The sequence below is a fragment of the Heterodontus francisci genome, chromosome 8 (genome assembly GCF_036365525.1).
Source record: "Heterodontus francisci isolate sHetFra1 chromosome 8, sHetFra1.hap1, whole genome shotgun sequence".
NCBI lineage: Eukaryota > Metazoa > Chordata > Chondrichthyes > Heterodontiformes > Heterodontidae > Heterodontus > Heterodontus francisci.
The window spans coordinates 30,492,750-30,514,048 of record NC_090378.1 but is presented as its reverse complement, the minus strand read 5'-3'; the positions used below and the strand labels follow the sequence as shown (position 1 = coordinate 30,514,048).

General features: G+C 42.8%; 1 protein-coding gene across 1 annotated transcript in view; it reads right to left on the bottom strand.

Annotated features, from left to right (window-relative positions):
• Window positions 1-21,299, bottom strand: part of LOC137372732 (KICSTOR complex protein SZT2-like) — a 284,408-nt gene that overhangs the window by 238,001 nt on the left and 25,108 nt on the right. The window contains exons 15-23 of the mRNA XM_068036900.1: window positions 17,506-17,711; window positions 16,775-17,011; window positions 14,770-14,848; window positions 14,301-14,395; window positions 8,102-8,270; window positions 7,137-7,251; window positions 3,918-4,034; window positions 3,056-3,256; window positions 2,602-2,708 (exon numbers count right to left, since the gene is read on the bottom strand). Of these exons, the coding sequence (XP_067893001.1) occupies window positions 2,602-2,708; window positions 3,056-3,256; window positions 3,918-4,034; window positions 7,137-7,251; window positions 8,102-8,270; window positions 14,301-14,395; window positions 14,770-14,848; window positions 16,775-17,011; window positions 17,506-17,711 (1,326 nt within the window). The remainder of the gene's footprint in view (window positions 1-2,601; window positions 2,709-3,055; window positions 3,257-3,917; window positions 4,035-7,136; window positions 7,252-8,101; window positions 8,271-14,300; window positions 14,396-14,769; window positions 14,849-16,774; window positions 17,012-17,505; window positions 17,712-21,299) is intronic.

Here is a 21,299-nt window from a genome sequence, read left to right as displayed (position 1 = left end):
GGTTAAAGTGTTATTATTCCCAGGGGCATGAGAGGCCAGTTGCAAGTGATAGACGTCAGCAATGTGGCAAGCTGGGGGCCTGTTTGAAGTTTAGTTTAGTTTAGTTTAGAGATACAGCACTGAAACAGGCCCTTCTGCCCACCGAGTCTGTGCCGACCATCAACCAACCATTTATACTAATCCTACACTAATCCCATATTCCTACCACATCCCCACCTGTCCCTATATTTCCCTACCACCTACCTATACTCGGGGCAATTTATAATGGCCAATTTACCTATCAACCTGCAAGTCTTTGGCATGGTGCCACATTCTTGGAGATTCCTGCACAGCCTGCCTCTTAGACGTTTTATTATATAATAATAGCAATTACAGACCTAGACCATGAGTATTAAAATAGTTAGCCCATAAAAGGTTTTGGATGACATCCTACTGCTTACAAAGCCAGTTGAGTCATATGGTAGACTAAAGCTCTGCAACCCCCAAATCGTTTGCCTCAAAGGCAAACCGTCACCAACCCAATCTTGAAAGAAACACTACAGGATGTACTGTTTAACACTCTTGCAGACAGCAATTTTCTTGAAAAAGTTTCCATCCTTCTATAGTCTCAGGCAGGGCCTGAGTTTCTCTGTAGGCCTATTAAATGGATCCAAATCTTTGCAAGGGAAAGATAGTTTATCCCAAACAGGATTGATTGCATTCCCCGTGAGGCCCACTTACCAGCTGCAAAAAAAAACACTTTGATTTGTTACTGTGTATAACACACACCCTAACTTCTAGATCAGTTTTAGGAGAAAAATGCTTATTATATTTGGAAAATTATGGTGAATCTTCACTGATACAAACTTTAGAACATTATCTTCTGTTCTAAATCTCAAACCCCAAAAAGGAGAACCCAACCATTCTGTGCATGAGAAAAAAACAGACAAAACTGAATAAGGCAAAAGGTGCTATGAAGCACAGAAAATTTATGGCACAGAAGAAGGCCATTCAGCCCATCGTACCTGTGCCAGCCTAAAAAGAGCTATCCAGCCTAATCCCACTTTCCATCTCTTGGTGCATAGCCCTGTAGGCCATTGCACTTCATGTGCATATCCAAGTATTTTTTAAATGCGATGAGGGTTTCTGTCTCTACTGCCCTTTCAGGCAGTGAGACCCCCCACCATCCTCTGGGTTAAAATATTACTCCTCAATTCCCCTCTAATCCTTCCACCAATTACATCTACCCTCTCTAGTTATTTGTCTCTCTGTTAAGTGAAATAGTCCTTCCTATCCACTCTATCTAGGCCGCTCATAATTTTATACACCTCAATTAAATCTCCCCTCAGCCCCCTCTGTTAAAAGAAAACAACCTCAGCCTACCAAATCTAAAATTCTGCATTCCTGGCAACGTCCTCATAAACCTAGTCTAGGGGGATCACATCCTTCATGTAATGCAGCAAGCAGAACTGCACAAAGTACTTTAGCTGCGGGCTAATATTTTATGTGTTTTTTTCATTCCTTCATGAGATGCGAGTGTTGCTGACAAGGTCAGCATTTACTGTCCATCCCTATTGCCCTTGAAAAGGTGGTGATGGCAGTTCTAGCATAACCTCCCTGCTTATACTCTGTGCCTCGGCTAATAAAGGAAACTATCCCATATACCTTCTTAACCATCTTATCTACCTGTCCTACTACCTTCCGAGATCTGTAGACAGGCACTCCAAGATTCTTCTGTCTCTCTACACTTTTGAGTCTCGTACCATTTATTAAGCATTCCCTTGCCTTGTTTCCCCTATCCTAATGCATTAGCACACATTTCTCTAGATCAAATTCCCTTTGCCACTTTTCTGCTCACCAGACCAGTCCATTGATAACTTCTTGCAGTCTACAGCTTTCTTCCTCACCATCAACCAAACGTCCAATTTTTGTATCATCTGCAAACTTCATAATTTTATATTCAAGTCTAAATCATTGATATATACCACAAAAAAGTAAGGGACCTAATACTGAACCCTGCGGAACCCCACTGGAAACAGCCTTCCAGTCACAAAAACACACATTGAACCCTTTGCTTCCTGCCTCTGAGCCAATTTTGGCTCCAACTTGTCACTTGCCCTGGGATCCCATGGCCTTCTACTTTTTTAACCAGTCTGCCATGTGGAACCTTGTCAAAAGCCTTGCTAAAATCCATGAGAGCGACATCAAATATGCTACCATCATCAACACACCTCCTTACTTCCTCAAAAAAATTCAATCAAGTTGGTCAGGCATGACCTTCCCTTGATAAATCCATGCTGACTGTCCTGGCCTCAACCTCAAATTCATCTCCTCTGACAAAGGTTATAAAATTAGAAGTAAGTGTGTTAAAGTTGAATTATTTTGATTCCATTCCCATTGCACAATAGACTGAAACTAAAACTGAGAGAAACTTTCCAAATCCTCGGCAGGAACTAGGCCTTGCAGCCCTCAATAATTTCACTACGAATGGCATTTTTTTCCCAATGGAGTTCTTGGAGCAGTACTGAAGAGCTTTTAGGTAGACCAGCAAACAATTATATGAACTGAGTTCATATGTGTTAGCAGCACTGTAAACATCTGAGTACCACCCACATCACTTACTTGTAAGGTGCTGGTTGAACCCATGACCTCTTTGTTACTCCCAAGTGTGTGCAATGACACCATAGTGTCTTGTCTCTCCAACGACTTGGTCACTTTCAGTGGCTCTTCTACAGAACAAGAAAAAGCACAGAATTTTAAGACAAGCTGCAAGAACATTCTATGAATCCAGTTCAGTGTCCCAAAATCACAGAACTGTACTGAGAGAAATGTACTCATTTACTTTTAGTTGGAGTTGATAGGAACCCAAGCAGGATACCTTTCCTTGAACTAATTTTCCACGTGTTAAAATGTGCTGAGACACAAACAAGTCTGTGCACAGCCACTCTCAGAAATGCCATTAGATCCTGAACTAGTGTGGAAAAATTGCATGTTAAACCTTGTACTCTCGTGGTGAATTATTAAGATACAGAGATTGACGTAGAGAGGAAGTGTAGCAAAATCTAGGATATTTTACCTTTAACAGTTGGTAGAGTAAAAGGAATGTAATGACCGTTCCGATCCCGCTGCACAATTTGCTGCATAAAAGTAGTATGGTCAGAGTCAGCCAATGGTAACTCCCGGTCACAGAGTTCCTGTTGCAAACAGCTATGGAAAAGATTTAACAGGATCTCATTGGGTAAACAGGCAGTTTCCTTTGTATTCTCATCATCCTCTGCTGAAAGAAGAGAAACAACAGATAATAAGGTTCAAACATTCATAAGAACCCAGTCTTAAAACAGGTTTTGGACAGTAATAGAATAATTTACAGGTGTATCAGACTCAGAGACAGAGTAGTCATATCAGTAACCAGTTCATGGGAGGTTCAAGTATTCCTGTAGCCAGAAGATAACCATTGTTCAAAGAGTTCTATTATTTATTCCCTTTTTAAACTACCATTTTATAAACAAAACCTAGCATTATCTTTAGAAAAAAACATGTTTCATTCCAATTTATTCCTCTGCATTTTTATTTTTAAGTTAAAGAAATAAAACTTTCCAACAATGTTATTCACAGACTTTGAAAGAACAAAAGAGTGCATGGAAATTAATTCCAGTTAAAGGTCCTTCCCTATTCACTCATCACCACCCCCAACTCATACCTCATGCAGAGCATAATGGTTACATCTTCCATTCTCCTCCTCAGGCAGGTCTGGATAGTGCAGAGTTCCCCTTCCTACCACATACCTAGGTTATGCACAATCTTAGAGCATCAGGCAAGTGATTTTGGAAAGTTTTGCACCTGTAGCATGGGTAAAGCTGCACAACATAATAGCCCTCCCTATGTGTAGCAGTATGGGCATCCCTCGTTTCAGGGAAAGCACAACATAGAAGTCTTACCTTTAGTCAACATGTGGAAAAATATTTCTATTTGTTGACACTTTGATAAAAGCTTCATCAGATCAAACTGGAATGGGACAGCTCGGATGAAATCATTCTCTCCATCATAATCACCTGCTTGAAAGAGAAAAGGGCAGTCGGTCCAGGTGGATGGAGGAGTAAAAGAGGCAGAATACAGTACAGATAGCATTCTGAGGCTGCTACAAGGCTCTCATTTAATTTAAAGTAGATATATCAACAACCTTATTACTGGAAAAAGAAAAAAACTAATGGAAACCATGCACCAAGTAGAATAATGGGAATAATTATAAATCCAATCAAGGGTTGAGTAGTTAATATGGAGAATGAGAGAATAATGGAAAGCTGGAGAAGACATAAAGCAATTACACAAAGGCTAATTTTTTTTTAGAAAAGAGAGCTCAGATTGTATTGGTTTGCAGTATCACTCAGGTAAAGCAGACAATACAAATAATGCCACTCATCTAATGGCCTAATGGATAAGGCACTGCTTAGTGTAGCACCAAGTCAAACAGGCCAGAAGCAATAACATGCTCACTTTCCACCCCATCAGCGTCCACATCCAAAGGATATTCCTCCACCATTTCCGCCACATCCAGGGTGATGCCACTACCAAACACATCTTCCCCTCCCTTCCCAGTCAGTATTTCGAAGGGACCATTCCCTCCACGACACCCTGGTCCACTCCTCCATTACCCCTGACACCTTGTCCCCTTCCCACAGCACCTTCCCATGCAATCGCAGGAGATGTAATACCTGCCCTTTTACCTCCTCTCTCCTCACTATCCTAGGCCCTCCTTTCAGGTGAAGCAGCAATTTTCTTGTATTTCTTTAAAATTAGTATACTGTATTCGCTGCTCACAATGCGGTCTCCTCTACATTGTGGAGACCAAACGCAGACTGGGTGACCGCTTTGCGGAACACCTTCGCTCAGTCCGAAAACATGACCCCAAGCTTCCTGTCGCTTGCCATTTCAACACAGCCCCCTGCTCTCATGCCCACATCTCTGTACTAAGCTTGCTGTAGTGTTCCAGTGAACATCAATGCAAGCTCGAGAAACAGCATCTCATTTACCGATTAGGCACACTACAGCCTACCGGACTGGACGTTGAGTTCAATAATTTCAGAGCATGACTGGCCCCCCCTTTTTTATTTTTAGTTTTTTAAAATTTTATTTTAGTTTGTTCCATCATTCATTTTTTTTAACTCGTGTCTGCCTGCTGTTTTTTTTCAATTTTGTGCTTTTGGCCAGGGCTGTTCATTGTTGTCATTTAATACTCTCTCTGCACTAACGTTTTGTCTTTCACCACACCATTAACACACACCCTTTGCCTTTGCTCCATGACCTTCCTGTTAGTTATTCCCTGTGATCCTCTGTCCTATCAACACCTTCCCTTTTGTTATCTTTTGTCTCACCTCTGCTTTATTTGCTTAAAACCTATTACATTTCTAACCTTTGCCAGTTCTGATGAAAGGTCACTGATCTGAAATGTTAACTCTGCTTCTCTCTCCACAGATGTTGCCAGACCTGCTCAGTATTTTCAGCATCTTTTGTTTTTATTTTATGTATTATTTTAGGCCAGGAGCTCTGTCCTAGCTCAGCTGATCTCAGTCAGTGCAAGAATGAGAGCTGTGCAGGTAATGCTCCAGAGCTACGGAGTGAAACCCTTTATAAGGAAAACTTAATTGGCTTAACCCTGATCAATAACTGTAGTTTTCCTTAAATAACATGCTCTTTTTCCTGTACAACTCACTTACTTTATTATCTTATCAAGTTTCACTCTTGTTCCATATAATTGCTACTCTGCAAAGTGAAATTTCTAATTATAAGTCTATGATTCAGTGCCATTCTATACCAGTCAATGTCCTGCTTCTACAGAAACTCAATTAAAAAGAATGATGTATACCCAGACATTTTACTTTGCAGAGCTAACTGTTTTCCACACTATTATCAAATGATTTAACGGCAGTCTGTAATAAAGCCTCTTTGTACCACCTCCTGAACTGACCACTGCTGCAGGGACAGCCATAGCTCAATAACCCAGAGGTAATTTAAATGGACTTAAACACCATATAAGGAGAAATCAAAAATATTATAGCATTAATAGACTTCAGGACAGTCTGATTAACACTTTCCTTACAGTAAGATGCACTCTTCCTAGACTGCAGTTAAGGTGTACTATTGGCCAAGTAGATTCACTCTGCCTCTGACAACAATACAACTGACCCTGGAGTGCTTATTGACAACAACTAGTGGAAAAATGCTCTGTTCTCCACCGCTGACATTCATTTAATGAGCACAAAGGATGCACCAGAAGAAAATTAAGAAACACACTACCTGTGTTTGAGAAGATCAGGAGGCATTCTACTCGTCTGTGTGTCAATCTGGCCAATACCATTCAGAACAGAAATGTCATGCAACAACAACTTGCATTTATATAGCATCTTTAATGTAGTGAAATGTCCCAAGATGCTTCACAGGAGCAATTATCAAACAAAATTTGATACCAGCCATATAAGGAGATGTGACCAAATGCTTAGTCAAAGAAATAGGTTTTAAGGAGGGTCTTAAAGGAGGAAAGAGAGGGAGAGGTTTAGAGTCACAGAGGGGTTTAAGGAGGGAATCCAGAGCTTAGGGCCTTGGTAGTTGGAAGGCACAGCCACCAATGATGGAGTAATTAAAATGGGGCATGCACCAGAGGCCAGAATTTAAGAAACGCAGATATCTCAGCGGGTTGTAGGGCTGGAGGAGATTAGAAGGGGCAAGGCCATGGAGGGATTTGAAAACAAGGATAATAATTTTTAAATTTAGGTGTATAATTATGCAGTCCATTTATGCATATAGTAGAAAGAGTCAATCACTGTTACAACTCCATAATCCTAGAGTTTTTGGCCATCATCTTTCACTAGATTTTACATTTGTACAGGAGTATGTACATTAATTGAGCACATATCAAGGACCACACAGCAGACAAACATCAGACTCGAATAATATCAATAACAGTAGTTACTATGTGTGGAGGTGGTACTGTGGATCAATGCTCCACTGTGATGGTCCTACTTTGAGAGATTATGAGTTTGTACAGCACAGAATGTTTCTTCATGATTTGATTAAGAAACACTTCAGTTTACAATTAACTTCTGCACTTTTCTTAGGCTCTAAATTTGTAGTCCTAGCTTCCATGCCCTTTGAGTCCCTACCTTCTGTGTTCCTTGACCCCCAGATTGGCAAGATGTAGTCCTTATTCTGACAAAGCTGACTTAGATGTTCAAAGGTCAACATGGAAGATATACATGCATGGTCTTGTGGGTAAATCTAGAGGGAAAAGAAGTTAGATTTATTAGAATATTTCACACCATCAACCCCTGCAGAATAGCAACATGAAAAAAAAATCTCTTTGGAGGTAAACTGATGCATTAAGTCTGCAGAAGATTCGGGGTTCAATGTTAAAGCAGTACTTGTTTATGGTTTGAAATCCTGCCAGGCTTATGAAAGATTTGTTCAGCAATCCCAAGGGACACGACTGTGGGGAAGGGGATGGCATCTCTAAAATTAATACACAGTATTGTATTTGGACTGTATATAACTAGAAAATTAAAACATCAGTTTGAAATTGTCAGGCTTATTTGTAACTTGCTTAACAGAAGAATAGTGTACATCAACTTCAGGATGTCAGGTCCGCTTGTGCATTACCTGTGGATTATTCAGTTTCTCTTTATTGTTGGATTATCTATGGGCAATGGACAGTACATGCCACATACTAGGGACTGTCTGGCTTGTATATATGTGTCAGCATTTATTTCTGTAACTGTACACAGTAGACTCCAGGCACAAAGTATCAATTCACTGCACTCAAGTACTCAACAGCTCCTGAACCCCTGTACACAGTAAAGTCAGCATGTTATATGCCCCAAACAAGATACCAGAACAAAAGCTGCTAGTGGAGAGCAGAATAAGACAAGCTGCGGATAGAGGAGTTGGGATTCATTTATCCAGCATTACAGATGGATCCAATCTGTATACATCACATGCATCTCTGTACCCCATGCAAATAACTGCTTTTACCTGGTGTGTACTGTATCTGGAGGCAGATTTTGCAATCTTTGCACTCTCTATCTGCACGAGTTCTCTTAACTGAGTTAAAATAATTTCCAATCTGACTTACTGCTTTTGGGATGTCTAAATAGGACAATCCATTCAAGTACTTTCGACTGTCAGCAGAGGTGACTACATGACCGCTCTGAGGCTCCACCCAGCATTCAGTCACCAAATTTAACTCTGTGTCAAGTTCAATTGCCTCAACCTCGGTGTCATTATCATCATCTGTGGAGAAACTATAGGAGAATTACAAGCAGGTCAGTAGTTGTCTCTATATCACATGTAAGCAAAGAAATTAGCAGGTTAGACTCAAAAAAATACAAATGGCGTTCAATATCTTTTTTTAAAAAAGCAACTAAAAGCTATAGCCACTTTCAAGACAAGACGGCTGGTCAGTTGTATTGCTCAGTGGTCCATTTAACAAAAGGTGCAGTTTCTTTTCTGTACCATGCATGTCCAGATCATTAAAATAACATGTAACCTTAATCCCTGAATCTAATGGGAACAGAGCAGGAAGCGGGAATGAGGGAGCGAGAGATCAAGGCTTGGTGGGGAGGAAGAGAGCAGCAATCATGAAGGCAGGATGGAGCAAGAGATTGGGGCTTGTCAGGGTGAGAGGTTACCACATATGGTATGGGGTGGGGGTGGGGGGGGGAGGGTAAGAGAGAGGCCACAATTGACAGAGGGGAAGACGAAGCCTTGTTTAGGAGGCCGGGGGGAAGCACTGCTGCACCTCTTGGCCTACAAGGATTGCTGAAAAAAAGCACTTACCTCCTGAAACCGACCGTTCCCACCTCCCTTTAACTACCTTGGGAAACCTTGTCAGCAACTGCTAAATTTACATTAGGCTCCCAATTTCACAGTGGGAACTGATTTCAATACGTTATCATGCTGCCATGAAAACAGTAGCAGGCACATACGTGGCAGGTTATGGCCAGTTTCTCAAATTAACATTTTTAGCCACCGCCACCACACCGCCCCCCACCCACCGCCCCCGTTGTGGGGTACCCCGAACTAAGTGAGTGATGGTGGCTTTAACTGGTAGCTCAACCAGCCATTTTCCAGGAATGAAGAGCTGCAGGAGGGGAAGAGGTCCAGTCATTGCTTTCCTTGGAGACAAGAAAGTCAGTAGGAACTTGGATTTCAAGCAGCCATAGACAGAGAGACTTCTCTTAAGAGTAGAGCCAACTAGTTAGAGATCTGCCGATCTATGAATTTAGCCTGCTAATAAGAACAGAGTGGCGTGCTCTGTTATTTTCTATGTTTCGACGTGTGTTGTGAAATTTTGATATTTATTGAAAACTGTACTGTGTTCATTCATGGTTTACAACTGGCCTCGGCAAAAGTGCAGAGGTGTGGGACTAATTGGATAGCTCTTTCAAGGATCCGGAACAGGCTGTAATGATGCATTAACCTATGAACTGGCCTTTACTTCCTTGAGTTTTAATCAGTCTGACTTCCACAGAACAGCAGAAACATCCATGGGAGCAGGTGCAACATTACCGCATCCAGTATACAAAATGTGGAGTTTCACTATTACAGTCCTCCCACCCCAGCACCCCGATGCTGCTATAATATAACTATATATTGGGCAGCAAAGACAAACCCCTGAACATGGGGGATGTAGGACAAACCTGCAACACTGAAGCTGAGAGAATATTCAGTCCTGACCTGAAATTTGTATTGGAAGGACAAGCAGCACACAGCTTCTGAACAAACTCCAAGTGAAATCTTCTAATGATCCCTAAATATCTCTGTTGCCACTAAGTGGAAATATCTCCTCCCATTTAAAAAGCAGTCAACCCTTTGATTATTCAGGGACAGACATTCTGGGCTGAAATTTACCAGCCCCTCGACCCCTCGTCAAGAAGGGCCCGATACACATTACCAGCGGCGAGGGGACCTCGGTGAGGCCTTCCCACCGCATGGATGCAGGCCCTTCATCTATTTGCATATTTAAATCGACAGTTATTAACTTACCTGCCATCCCACGCCACGCCGATTTTACGGCCTCAATTTGGCCTTCACACGCCTTCGGAACTCAGCATGGAGTACCGAGGCGAGAACCTGGTGGGGAGGGGGGAGTAATAAAAATTTCAGGGCGGGAAGGGTGCAGGAGCAGGGAAATCGATTTTTATTGGATGTAGAAATGGTGGGAAGGGGTTATAGGCTAAATGTTGTAAGTTTAGGGGATAAAGTTCGGGTAGGGAAAAAGAATGCGTTGGTCATTTCAGGAATTGAAATGACCATTGTGGGGTTGGGGAAGGGTCATCCACATTTTTTTTTGTTGTTTAATAAAAATTTCATACTGCTGCCCGTTTAATAATTTGAAATAATTCGAAGGGCTTAAAGCCCTTTAAAAATGGCGCCGGTATCTGCGCGGTGGTGCCAGACGCCGTTCCTGGGAACGCAGAGGCCGCCACTACTCGCCATCGGGGGCGTGCGCTCCGCCCCCAATATTTAAATGATCCCCCGCGCGAAGTATCCCAGGGTCTCTGTGGCGGCAGCTGAATGCGGGCACCCCACCGAGTTTAAAGAGCGCCGCCACAAAGCGCAGCACCCGAATAAAACTCAGCCCTCAGTGTTAGAATAGCCAATAAGCTCTGTAGCATGCTTACGATTTTATTCCAATTGAATAATGTTTCATTTATATAAGAAGAATCAACAAATGAGAGAAAATGGAATTGATACTAGAGTTATGTACCAATATTTATGCACTACGTGCTGACCACTACCCTTTTCCCCTCTTCTAAAGCAAAAGCTCTTGCTGCAGTACAGTTCCGCAGGTACCAGCAAAGAACAAAGAACAAAGAAAATTACAGCACAGGAACAGGCCCTTCGGCCCTCCAAGGCTGCGCCGATCCAGATCCTCTATCTAAACATGTCGCCTATTTTCTAAGGGTCTGTATCTCTTTGCTTCCTGCCCATTCATGTATCTGTCTAGATACATCTTAAAAGACGCTATCGTGCCCGCGTCTACCACCTCTGCTGGCAACGCGTTCCAGGCACCCACCACCCTCTGCGTAAAGAATTTTCCACGCATATCCCCCCCTAAACTTTTCCCCTCTCACTTTGAACTCGTGACCCCTAGCAATTGAATCCCCCACTCTGGGAAAAAGCTTCTTGCTATCCACCCTGTCTATACCTCTCATGATTTTGTACACCTCAATCAGGTCCCCCCTCAACCTCCGTCTTTCTAATGAAAATAATCCTAATCTACTCAACCTCTCTTCATAGCTAGCGCCCTCCATACCAGGCAACATCCTGGTGAACCTCCTCTGCACCCTCTCTAAAGCATCTACATCCTTTTGGTAATGTGGCGACCAGAACTGCATGCAGTATTCCAAATGTGGCCGAACCAAAGTCCTATACAACTGTAACATGACCTGCCAACCCTTGTACTCAATACCCCGTCCGATGAAGGAAAGCATGCCGTATGCCTTCTTGACCACTCTATTGACCTGTGTTGCCACCTTCAGGGAACAATGGACCTGAATGCCCAAATCTCTCTGTACATCAATTTTCCCCAGGACTTTTCCATTTGCTGTATAGTTCACTCTTGAATTGGATCTTCCAAAATGCATCACCTCGCATTTGCCCTGATTGAACTCCATCTGCCATTTCTCTGCCCAATTCTCCAATCTATCTATATTCTGCTGTATTCTCTGACAGTCCCCTTCACTATCTGCTACTCCACCAATCTTAGTGTCATCTGCAAACTTGCTAATCAGACCACCTATACTTTCCTCCAAATCATTAATGTATATCACAAACAACAGTGGTCCCAGCACGGATCCCTGTGGAACACCACTGGTCACACGTCTCCATTTTGAGAAACTCCCTTCTACTGCTACTCTCTGTCTCCTGTTGCCCAGCCAGTTCTTTATCCACCTAGCTAGTACACCCTGGACCGCATATGACTTCACTTTCTCCATCAGCCTACCATGGGGAACCTTATCAAACGCCTTACTGAAGTCCATGTATATGACATCTACAGCCCTTCCCTCATCAATCAACTTTGTCACTTCCTCAAAGAATTCTATTAAGTTGGTAAGACATGACCTTCCCTGCACAAAACCATGTTGCCTATCATTGATAAGCCCATTTTCTTCCAAATGGGAATAGATCCTATCCCTCAGTATCTTCTGCAGCACCTTACCTACCACTGATGTCAGGCTCACCGGTCTATAATTACCTGGATTATCCCTGTTACCCTTCTTAAACAAGGGGACAACATTAGCAATTCTCCAGTCCTCCGGGACCTCACCCGTGTTTAAGGATGCTGCAAAGATATCTGTTAAGGCCCCAGCTATTTCCTCTCTCGCTTCCCTCAGTAACCTGGGATAGATCTCATCCGGACCTGGGGACTTGTCCACCTTAATGCCCTTTAGAATACCCAACACTTCCTCCCTCCTTATGCCGACTTGACCTAGAGTAATCAAACATCTGTCCCGAACCTCAACATCCGCCATGTCCCTCTCCTCGGTGAATACCGATGCAAAGTACTCGTTTAGAATCTCACCCATTTTCTCTGACTCCACGCATAACTTTCCTCCTTTGTCCTTGAGTGGGCCAATCCTTTCTCTAGTTACCCTCTTGCTCCTTATATATGAATAAAAGGCTTTGGGATTTTCCTTAACCCTGTTTGCTAAAGATATTTCATGACCCCTTTTAGCCCTCTTAATTCCTCGTTTCAGATTGGTCCTACATTCCCGATATTCTTTCAAAGCTTCGTCTTTCTTCAGCCTCCTAGACCTTATGTATGCTTCCTTTTTCCTCTTAGCTAGTCTCACAATTTCACCTGTCATCCATGGTTCCCTAATCTTGCCATTTCTATCCCTCATTTTCACAGGAACATGTCTCTCCTGCACGCTAATCAACCTCTCTTAAAAGCCTCCCACATATCAAATGTGGATTTACCTTCAAACAGCTGCTCCCAATCTACATTCCCCAGCTCCTGCCGAATTTTGGTATAGTTGGCCTTCCCCCAATTTAGCACTCTTCCTTTAGGACCACTCTCGTCTTTGTCCATGAGTACTCTAAAACTTATGAAATTGTGATCACTATTCCCAAAGTAGTCCCCGACTGAAACTTCAACCACCTGGCCGGGCTCATTCCCCAACACCAGGTCCAGTATGGCCCCATCCCAAGTTGGACTATTTACATACTGCTCTAGAAAACCCTCCTGGATGCTCCTTACAAATTCTGCTCCATCTAGACCTCTAACACTAAGTGAATCCCAGTCAATGTTGGGAAAATTAAAATCGCCTATCACCACCACCCTGTTGCTCCTACATCTTTCCATAATCTGTTTACATATTTGTACCTCTATCTCACGCTCGCTGTTGGGAGGCCTGTAGTACAGCCCCAACATTGTTACCGCACCCTTCCTATTTCTGAGTTCTGCCCATATTGCCTCACTGCTCGAGTCCTCCATAGTGCCCTCCTTCAGCACAGCTGTGATATCCTCAATACATTTAAATCCTTAATACATTTAATTAAAATGGCCATTCTTTGTTTGAGCATAAACATTAAGTGCTGGAAGGCTATTCAAGTGTGGAGCCATCACAACTAAGCCCGATTCACTTCTCACCTGGCATACGAGCACACTTTCTGGAAGATGCTGAGCACAATTGTCACAACACAATTATTGTGACAGAACAAACCACTCATGCAGTAAAGACTGCAAATTAAACTGAGAGCTTCTGGTCTCTATAGCTTCGTGCTACACCAGGCAATCCCTTTACCTATCTGGGCATCAAAGGAGCTACCTGCCAAAACCATTGAGCAGCATTGCATATCGATGGGGTTGCAGAATAACCAGCTTGTTAGAATTCCCTGTAGTGATATTTCCCATCTCCAGCATACCAGGGACAATACCCAATAAAGACAAGCTACATAACAGTTGCCTGGAGGTAATCAGTGAATAAATAATCTTTATAAATCTATGAAGTATAATTCACCCCAATATGCTCCTGTGTATCTCTGATCCCTTATTTCGAATTGCACTTTCAGAAAACTAGAATTAAAAAACTAAACCAGGGATCACTCATGAAACCTCCATTTAAATTAAAAAGGCATCCTAAGTACACAATGACCACTTACTGTCATCATTGCACTTGAGTTGAAATGTATAAACATATTACTTACCTGTGCCCTGGAATCACCAGGAATCATAAGCAATCTGTTTAGTTCAGACCATAAAGAGACTAATGCATAGAAAGTCCAGAAAACGCATGAAGCAATTTTATACATCAGAACCTCACCTGTCTTTGGCAGATGTAGAGTGAGGTGGAAAGATTATGTACTGCACTAGGCATGTGTGGAACTCATCATTATCAACATCACATCTCGAATTGCCCTGCATCCAAACAAATTATATTACCAAACATTTCCAACAAAGCACATCAGCCAATCACAAATTGGTAGAATTAAGCAGATTAACAGTTTCAATATGCAATGCACATAACATGGATAATTAATTTAGAAAACAATTTCCTTCCATTACTCTCCAGCAGGGTCTTCTCACATATTTATAGGCTTGCCTGATTGGCTCCACCCAGTCTGCTTCATTAAGGAGGGAGAGCTAGCAGTGACCAAGTCAGACAGATTCATACCCTAACCAGGAGACTAGTTTCCTTTAAAGTGTAGGATTGTCATTTCCAATCAGAATGCTCAGATACCTGGGCAAATGAACTTTCAACAACTGCACTCTAAGCCATACCTCCTCCCTACCTTCATAGGTAACTCAATCACCATGGTGACAATGCCATCTCCAGTGGCAGCAAAGTGGAACCCTTCAGACAAACGAATTCTACATGTTGAAACAGAGAAAACAGGATAGTTAGGATAGTCCCATTGGTGGCAGTTAGATTGACCTTTATTTACAGTTCATTGTTGTGTCCAGAAACATTGGCTGGAATTTTACGCCGCCACAGCGGGTCAAATGGTGGTGTGGAGGGTGGCGTAAAATTGAGCGGCAGGCTCCAGGGAGGCCTACCCGCCCTGATTCTGCCTCCAGACAAGTTTACGGCAGTCAGGCGGGGGATCGGGAAATGGGTAGGAAACAGCCCGCCCACCCGAGGCCAATCAAGACCCTAAAGTGGCCACTTAACGGCCACTCAAGGGCCTTCGCCCTCCTCCACAGGTACTTTACCCATGGCGTGGGTGTGCTGGGGACGTGAAACGCTGCCCAGCGATAGCTGCTGGCCTTTCTGCCCCCGGGGCGGGGTGGGGGGAGCGGGGGGCATGGCAGTCGGGCACAGGGTGCCCGACTGAGGGCCGCCCCTGCCTCCCAACCCACCCCCGGGACCCAAGACACACCCCTCCCCCCAAAGGGCCACTCCAGCCTCACCAGGGAAGACCAATTCCCCTGGTGAGGCATGCCCCTACTTACCTTCCCTCCTCAATCCGTGGTGTCGGCTGGGCTGCAGTCCCAGCAGTGGCCATTGCCCCTGGTGGCGCAGCTGGGACTAAGAGCTGCCGGCCCGCTGATTGGCCGGCAGCTCAATGAGGCGGGACTTCCTCCCTTAAGTGGGTGGAAGTCCCGCCTCGGGACAATTAAAGCCTGGGGATCCGTAAAATACAGGACGGATCCCCAGGCTAGGTGGAAACGGGTTCGCCACCAACTTTCACATCGGAGTCCGGCTCCCATCCATCCACCGTAAAACTCCGGCCATTATATTGAAAAGTAACTTCCACCTTTGCCTAGAAAATATATGTATTTTCTTATAGTTCTTCTTTTAACCTTTGCGTTTGGTTCAATGAGCACAGGAAACACTTCAATTGCTGTCTGAACTGTGTCCAATGTATCTAATAATGGATTTATAGCCATGGTTTGAAAACTTTCTTGTCCAGGGAACCTTCTACAAATGCAGACTCACTCTCAGAGATCTCTGGTTCTACAACTTTTATAAAATATTACAAATCCAAATAGACAGTGCTTTCACTAGTACTGGCAAGAGAAACATTGTACTCATGATGACTAAGAAAAGGCTGGTTGAAGTCTGTGGGCATTATTACATTGTAGAGACAGGTCATGAAGCAGATAAGGCACTGCAAACACAGGCCCCTGCTACAACTGCAGGGAAACCCATATGCAAGAGGATGTTCATTGCACTGTCCTTTTTTTAAACAGGTGGCGAAATTCCTCCTAACAGCAGACATCTGTTCCTTGTTTTGCATATTGTCAGGGGCATATTTTAACAATGATGCACATCATTAGTGCTATAAAAAAAACTGCCTTACTAAACAAAGACTAAAAAAAAACTTGTGATTCTTGGTGATAAATGAGCAGCATTTTCATATTTAGAGTGTAGCCTTTCCAGATGGACAGTCTTATGCATGGAATAATGAACCTTTGGAATTGCAGGCACACTTTCAGAAATCCAGATGTTACATTATGAAAGTCGCAGATCTCCAGACATCCTAATGGAACCCAAAATATCTGCCACCCCAGTTTGAAAACCTCAACTTAAAGGAGGAAGAGAAATCAAGCTTTTGCAATAACAAGGATAGAATAAGTGGATGTAGCAAGGCATTTTGGTCAAATTCAGGACAGAACCAATACAGAGCTTGATTAATTGAAGCTGTTGCAAACTAGGTTTGGCATAAAGTATTTTTTGAAGCATCAAATTATGCATTGTGGAACAGGCGGGATAGACTGAACAGATTTGATGCTCCTGCATACTTTCTTAAAATATTTTCTGCACAGACCAAACTCTATTATAAATTTTCTTACTCGGTTAGAATAGAAAGTATCTGTGCCGCTGAAGTGATGGGCACTGATGGCCCCAAACCTGGCTGCACAGACCATACCCAGCGTTGATGATAAAAATAACGAGACAGAGAGGCAAGTGTGGAGGAAGCTGTGCGATTGGTTGTCATTGTCGCAGCTCCAGACATAGATGCTGGGTGTCCACAGTTGTCCAAGTTCAGGATAAAGGGAGTTCGATAGTCTGATGGAAGCTTCTCATACCTTGGAAGTAGACATGAAATAGCACATAGGTGAAAGAGAGCAACATTCAGAAAACATCTTTCTTAACTTTATATGCAACTGTGGTGTACCTGTCATATTTTCTTACCTTTAAACCCCAAAAGGCAAGGGAAACTAAAAGAAAAATTCAAATATTGTCTATAAAAAAGTATTGGATTTAAAACCATACAATTTTTTGAGGAGTTGGGTGTATCTCTCACATACACCTACCTCCTTTTTTAATCTTTCTGAAAATATGCGACTGTCTCTAGTACTATGTTATTACATTGTGCTACCAGTTATACTCATACATGTTTTAGTAGTACACCATTTCTTATATGGGTACACCAACATGTAAATACACTGATTCATGCCTAACATTACACTTGCTGTGATAAGTCAATGTTATTTTATGGTTACAATGATTCAGGTCCAAAGTTGGGAAGATTGCAGTGTCATGGCAGAGGTTTCCCAATTCACTATCCGCAGACCAATACCTAATAAGGAGCTTTTCCAATGGATTTTTCAATATTACAACACAAGGTCGATCAGACAGTGCCAGCTGTGTAGCAGGAAGTGGGGGAGACTTTGAAGGAGAGGCATTCCCCAGCAGTTTCCTCTTGACTTTTGGTGTTGCTTCTTTGCTCTGCACCCGCTGGGGAAAACGAAGTAAGAGTATCTGATCTCGCAGCTCATCCACAATCTGCCAATATAACCACAGAGAATATTCAGCATATGGTGCAGGACTGGGCGATCAATTATTGTGTCAGATAACTATACTACCATACTAAACACTTGCATACCCATTCGGATGCTCTGGAGCAAAACTGGAATCTTGCTATTCTGAATGGTAAAATTATAAGCTTCCTGATCATATATTTACTGACAAACATAATTCCAGAAAACATTAGTAAAAATACTCAGTCTGGCATGAATTACCACAGTACAATTGATCCCTTTTTGCTTTGGTACTTGCATAGACATATACCAGCCAAAGGCCTGCATATATATTTGCAATTTATGCTCTTTCAGCCTTCGTTCTTCATACAATACATCCAGTATAATTTCTTAATGCAGCGTGTTGCTAGCTTATCATTATTGGAGGTTTCAGACTTCCAGCGGTGATTACTACTCTAGTCGGAGTCTGAGGAACATAGGATTGCATAGAATATACAGCACAGAAACAGGCCATTCAGTCCAACCAGTCCATGCTGGCATTTATGCTTCATTCGAGTCTCCTCCAGCTTTGCCTCATCTAATTCTAACCTCATCAGTCATCAGCTAGCCCAAAGGTGCATCACTAATTCACCACCACTTCAAAGTAAAATCATTATGTGAAGAGATTGTTTTCTTTCTCTATGGAAGTATACATCTAGTCCGTTGCTAAGAAGGACACATGAAGGTGACATAATTCTATCAAGTTTTTTTTGAAACCATATTGAAGTTTTGAATTTTTATTCTAATGATGCATACCTATTCCACCTGGTCAAATCAACTAATGCTATGATGATCAATACTCAAGTGTTATCCAACCTTAATGCTTTTCAACTGTCTAAGCCTATTGTTAAATACTAAAAATGCTTCACTACAAATGTGCTGTGAGAAAGTTGTCTTGGAACAGACCTCGTGAATTTGCCTCACACTTTTGAAAGATCGCACAACTGTGCTACTTGACTTCAGGGCTATTTCCAGAGAGTAAACCTATTTTTGGAGCAAATATCGCTGATTTTTAACCTCATCTCTTAAAGTGGTGATAATTTACAACCAAAACATTTTAATACAAACACTCCACTTCCTTTTGGTGGCTTTGTAGAAAGGTTACACTTTTATCTGAACAATTGCGAGAAGTATAGCCCTTAAATTATTTTATTTGAACTAAGACACTTCGTAACTGGAAAAGAATGAAGAGGAAGGGAGGGCAAAAACAAGGAAAGAAAATTAGAGAACCAGGAAAAATACTTTTGATGCTGCCAGACCTGCTGAGTGTTTCCCCAGCATTATTGTTTTTATTTCAGGTTTCCAGCATCCGCAGTATTTTGCTTTTAAAATACTTTTCAAGTCTTGTAAAATTAAGAAATGTGCAACTTTCTTCTAGAATTTCTAATTTAGGAGTTAAAATTATAACTTTTGCTACAAGAGCAAAATACTGCAGATGCTAGAACTCTGAAATGAGAACAGAAGTGCTAATGCAGGTTAGCAAGCACATGGGTGATGAGTGAAAGGTTACAGACCTGAAACATTATCTGTTTCTCTCTCCACAGATGCTGCCAGACCTGCTGAGTATTTCTGGCATTTTCTGCTCTCATTACAATTTTTGCTCTTGGATTAAGGGAATAGCAATGCTATATCAGTGTCAATGTAGCAAAACATCCTGAGGCACTACACGAGGGTTAAAAAACAAAATTTGACACTGAGCCACATAAGGAGATACTGGTATAGGTGACCAAAAGCTTTGTCAACAAGGTAGGATTTAAGAAGCATCTTAAATGAGGAGAGGTAGAGAGGCAGAGATGTATAGGCAGGGAATTGCAGGGTTTAGGGCCTAGGCAACTGAAGGCACGGCTGTCAATGGTAGAAAGATTAAAATCAGGAATGTGCAAGCGGCCAGAATTGGGGGAGTGTAGAGATCTCAAAGGGTTGTACGGCTGAAAGAGAATACAAAGATAGGAAGGGGTGAGGCCATGGAGGGATTTGAAAACAAGGATGAGAATTTTAAAATCGAGGCATTGCCAGACCGTGAGCCAATGCAGGTCAGCAAGCACAGAGGTGATGGATGAACAGGAATTGGTGTGAATTAGATTATGGGCAGCAGAGTTTTGGATGAATTCAAGTTTATGGAGAGCTGAAGATGGGAGGCCAGCCAGATGATCATTAGAACAGTCAAGTCTAGAGCTATCAAATGCCTGGATGAAGGTTTCAGAAGACTATGAGCTGAGACAAGGGTGAAGACAGGAAATGTTTACAGAGGTGGAAATAGGCAGTCTTAGTGATGGTGCAGATATGTGGTCAGTAGATCATCTCAGAGTCAAATACAATACCAAGTTTGCTAACAGTCAGGTCCAGCCTCAGCCAGTTGCTAGGGAGAGGCTGGGAGTTGGTGACTAGGGAGCAGACTTCATGATCAGGAACAAAGGCAATGGCTTTGGTCCTATCAATATTTAGTTGGAGGAAATTTCTGCCCATCCAGTACTAGATGTCATAGAAGCAGTGTAACAAATCAGACAGTAGACAGATCGAGCAAGTGGCGGAGAGGTAAAGCTGGGTATCATTAGCATACATGTGGTACCTGATGTGTTTTCGGATGATGTAATTGAGCGGAGCATGTAAATGAGATATAGAAGTGAAGTTGAAGATACATCCTTGGGCGACTCCAGAGGAAACAGTACAGGAGGAGGAACTCCTCCTCGGCGGCACAGTGGCGCAGTGGTTAGCACCGCAGCCTCACAGCTCCAGGGACCAGGGTTCGATTCCTGGTACTGCCTGTGTGGAGTTTGCAAGTTCTCCCTGTGTCTGCGTGGGTTTTCTCCGGGTGCTCCGGTTTCCTCCCACAAGCCAAAAGACTTGCAGGTTGATAGGTAAATTGGCCATTATAAATTGTCACTAGTATAGGTAGGTGATAGGGAAATATAGGGACAGGTGGGGATGTTTGGTAGGAATATGGGATTAGTGTAGGATTAGTATAAATGGGTGGTTGATGTTCGGCACAGACTCGGTGGGCCGAAGGGCCTGTTTCAGTGCTGTATCTCTAATCTAAAACTTGCCGCACCCCTAGCCAAGCTGTTCCAGTACAGTTCCAACACTGGTATCTAGCCGGCAATGTGGAAAATTGCTCAGGTACACAAAAAGCAGGACAAATCCAACCCATCTAATTATCGCCCCATCAGTCTACTCTCGAACATCAGTAAAGTGATGGAAGGTGTCGTTGACAGTGCTATCAAGCAGCACTTCCTTAGCAATAACTTGCTCAGTGACGCTCACTTCGGGCTCCGCCAGGGCCACTCAGCTCCTGGACCAAACATGGACAAAACAGCTGAAATCAAGAGGTGAGGTGAGAGTGACTGCCCTTAACATCAAGGCAGCATTTGACCGAGTATGGCATCAAGCAGCCCTAGCAAAACTGGAGTCAATGGGAATCATGGGGAAACACTCACTGGATGGAGTCATACCTAGCGCAAAGGAAAATGGTTGAGATCAAATACTAAACAAACTGCTTCTCCAGCCCGTGTGACAAATGCACCAAGTTCAGTGCTGCCTCAGTAAGAGACTTGTATAATCAATGCTCAGGTGTTCA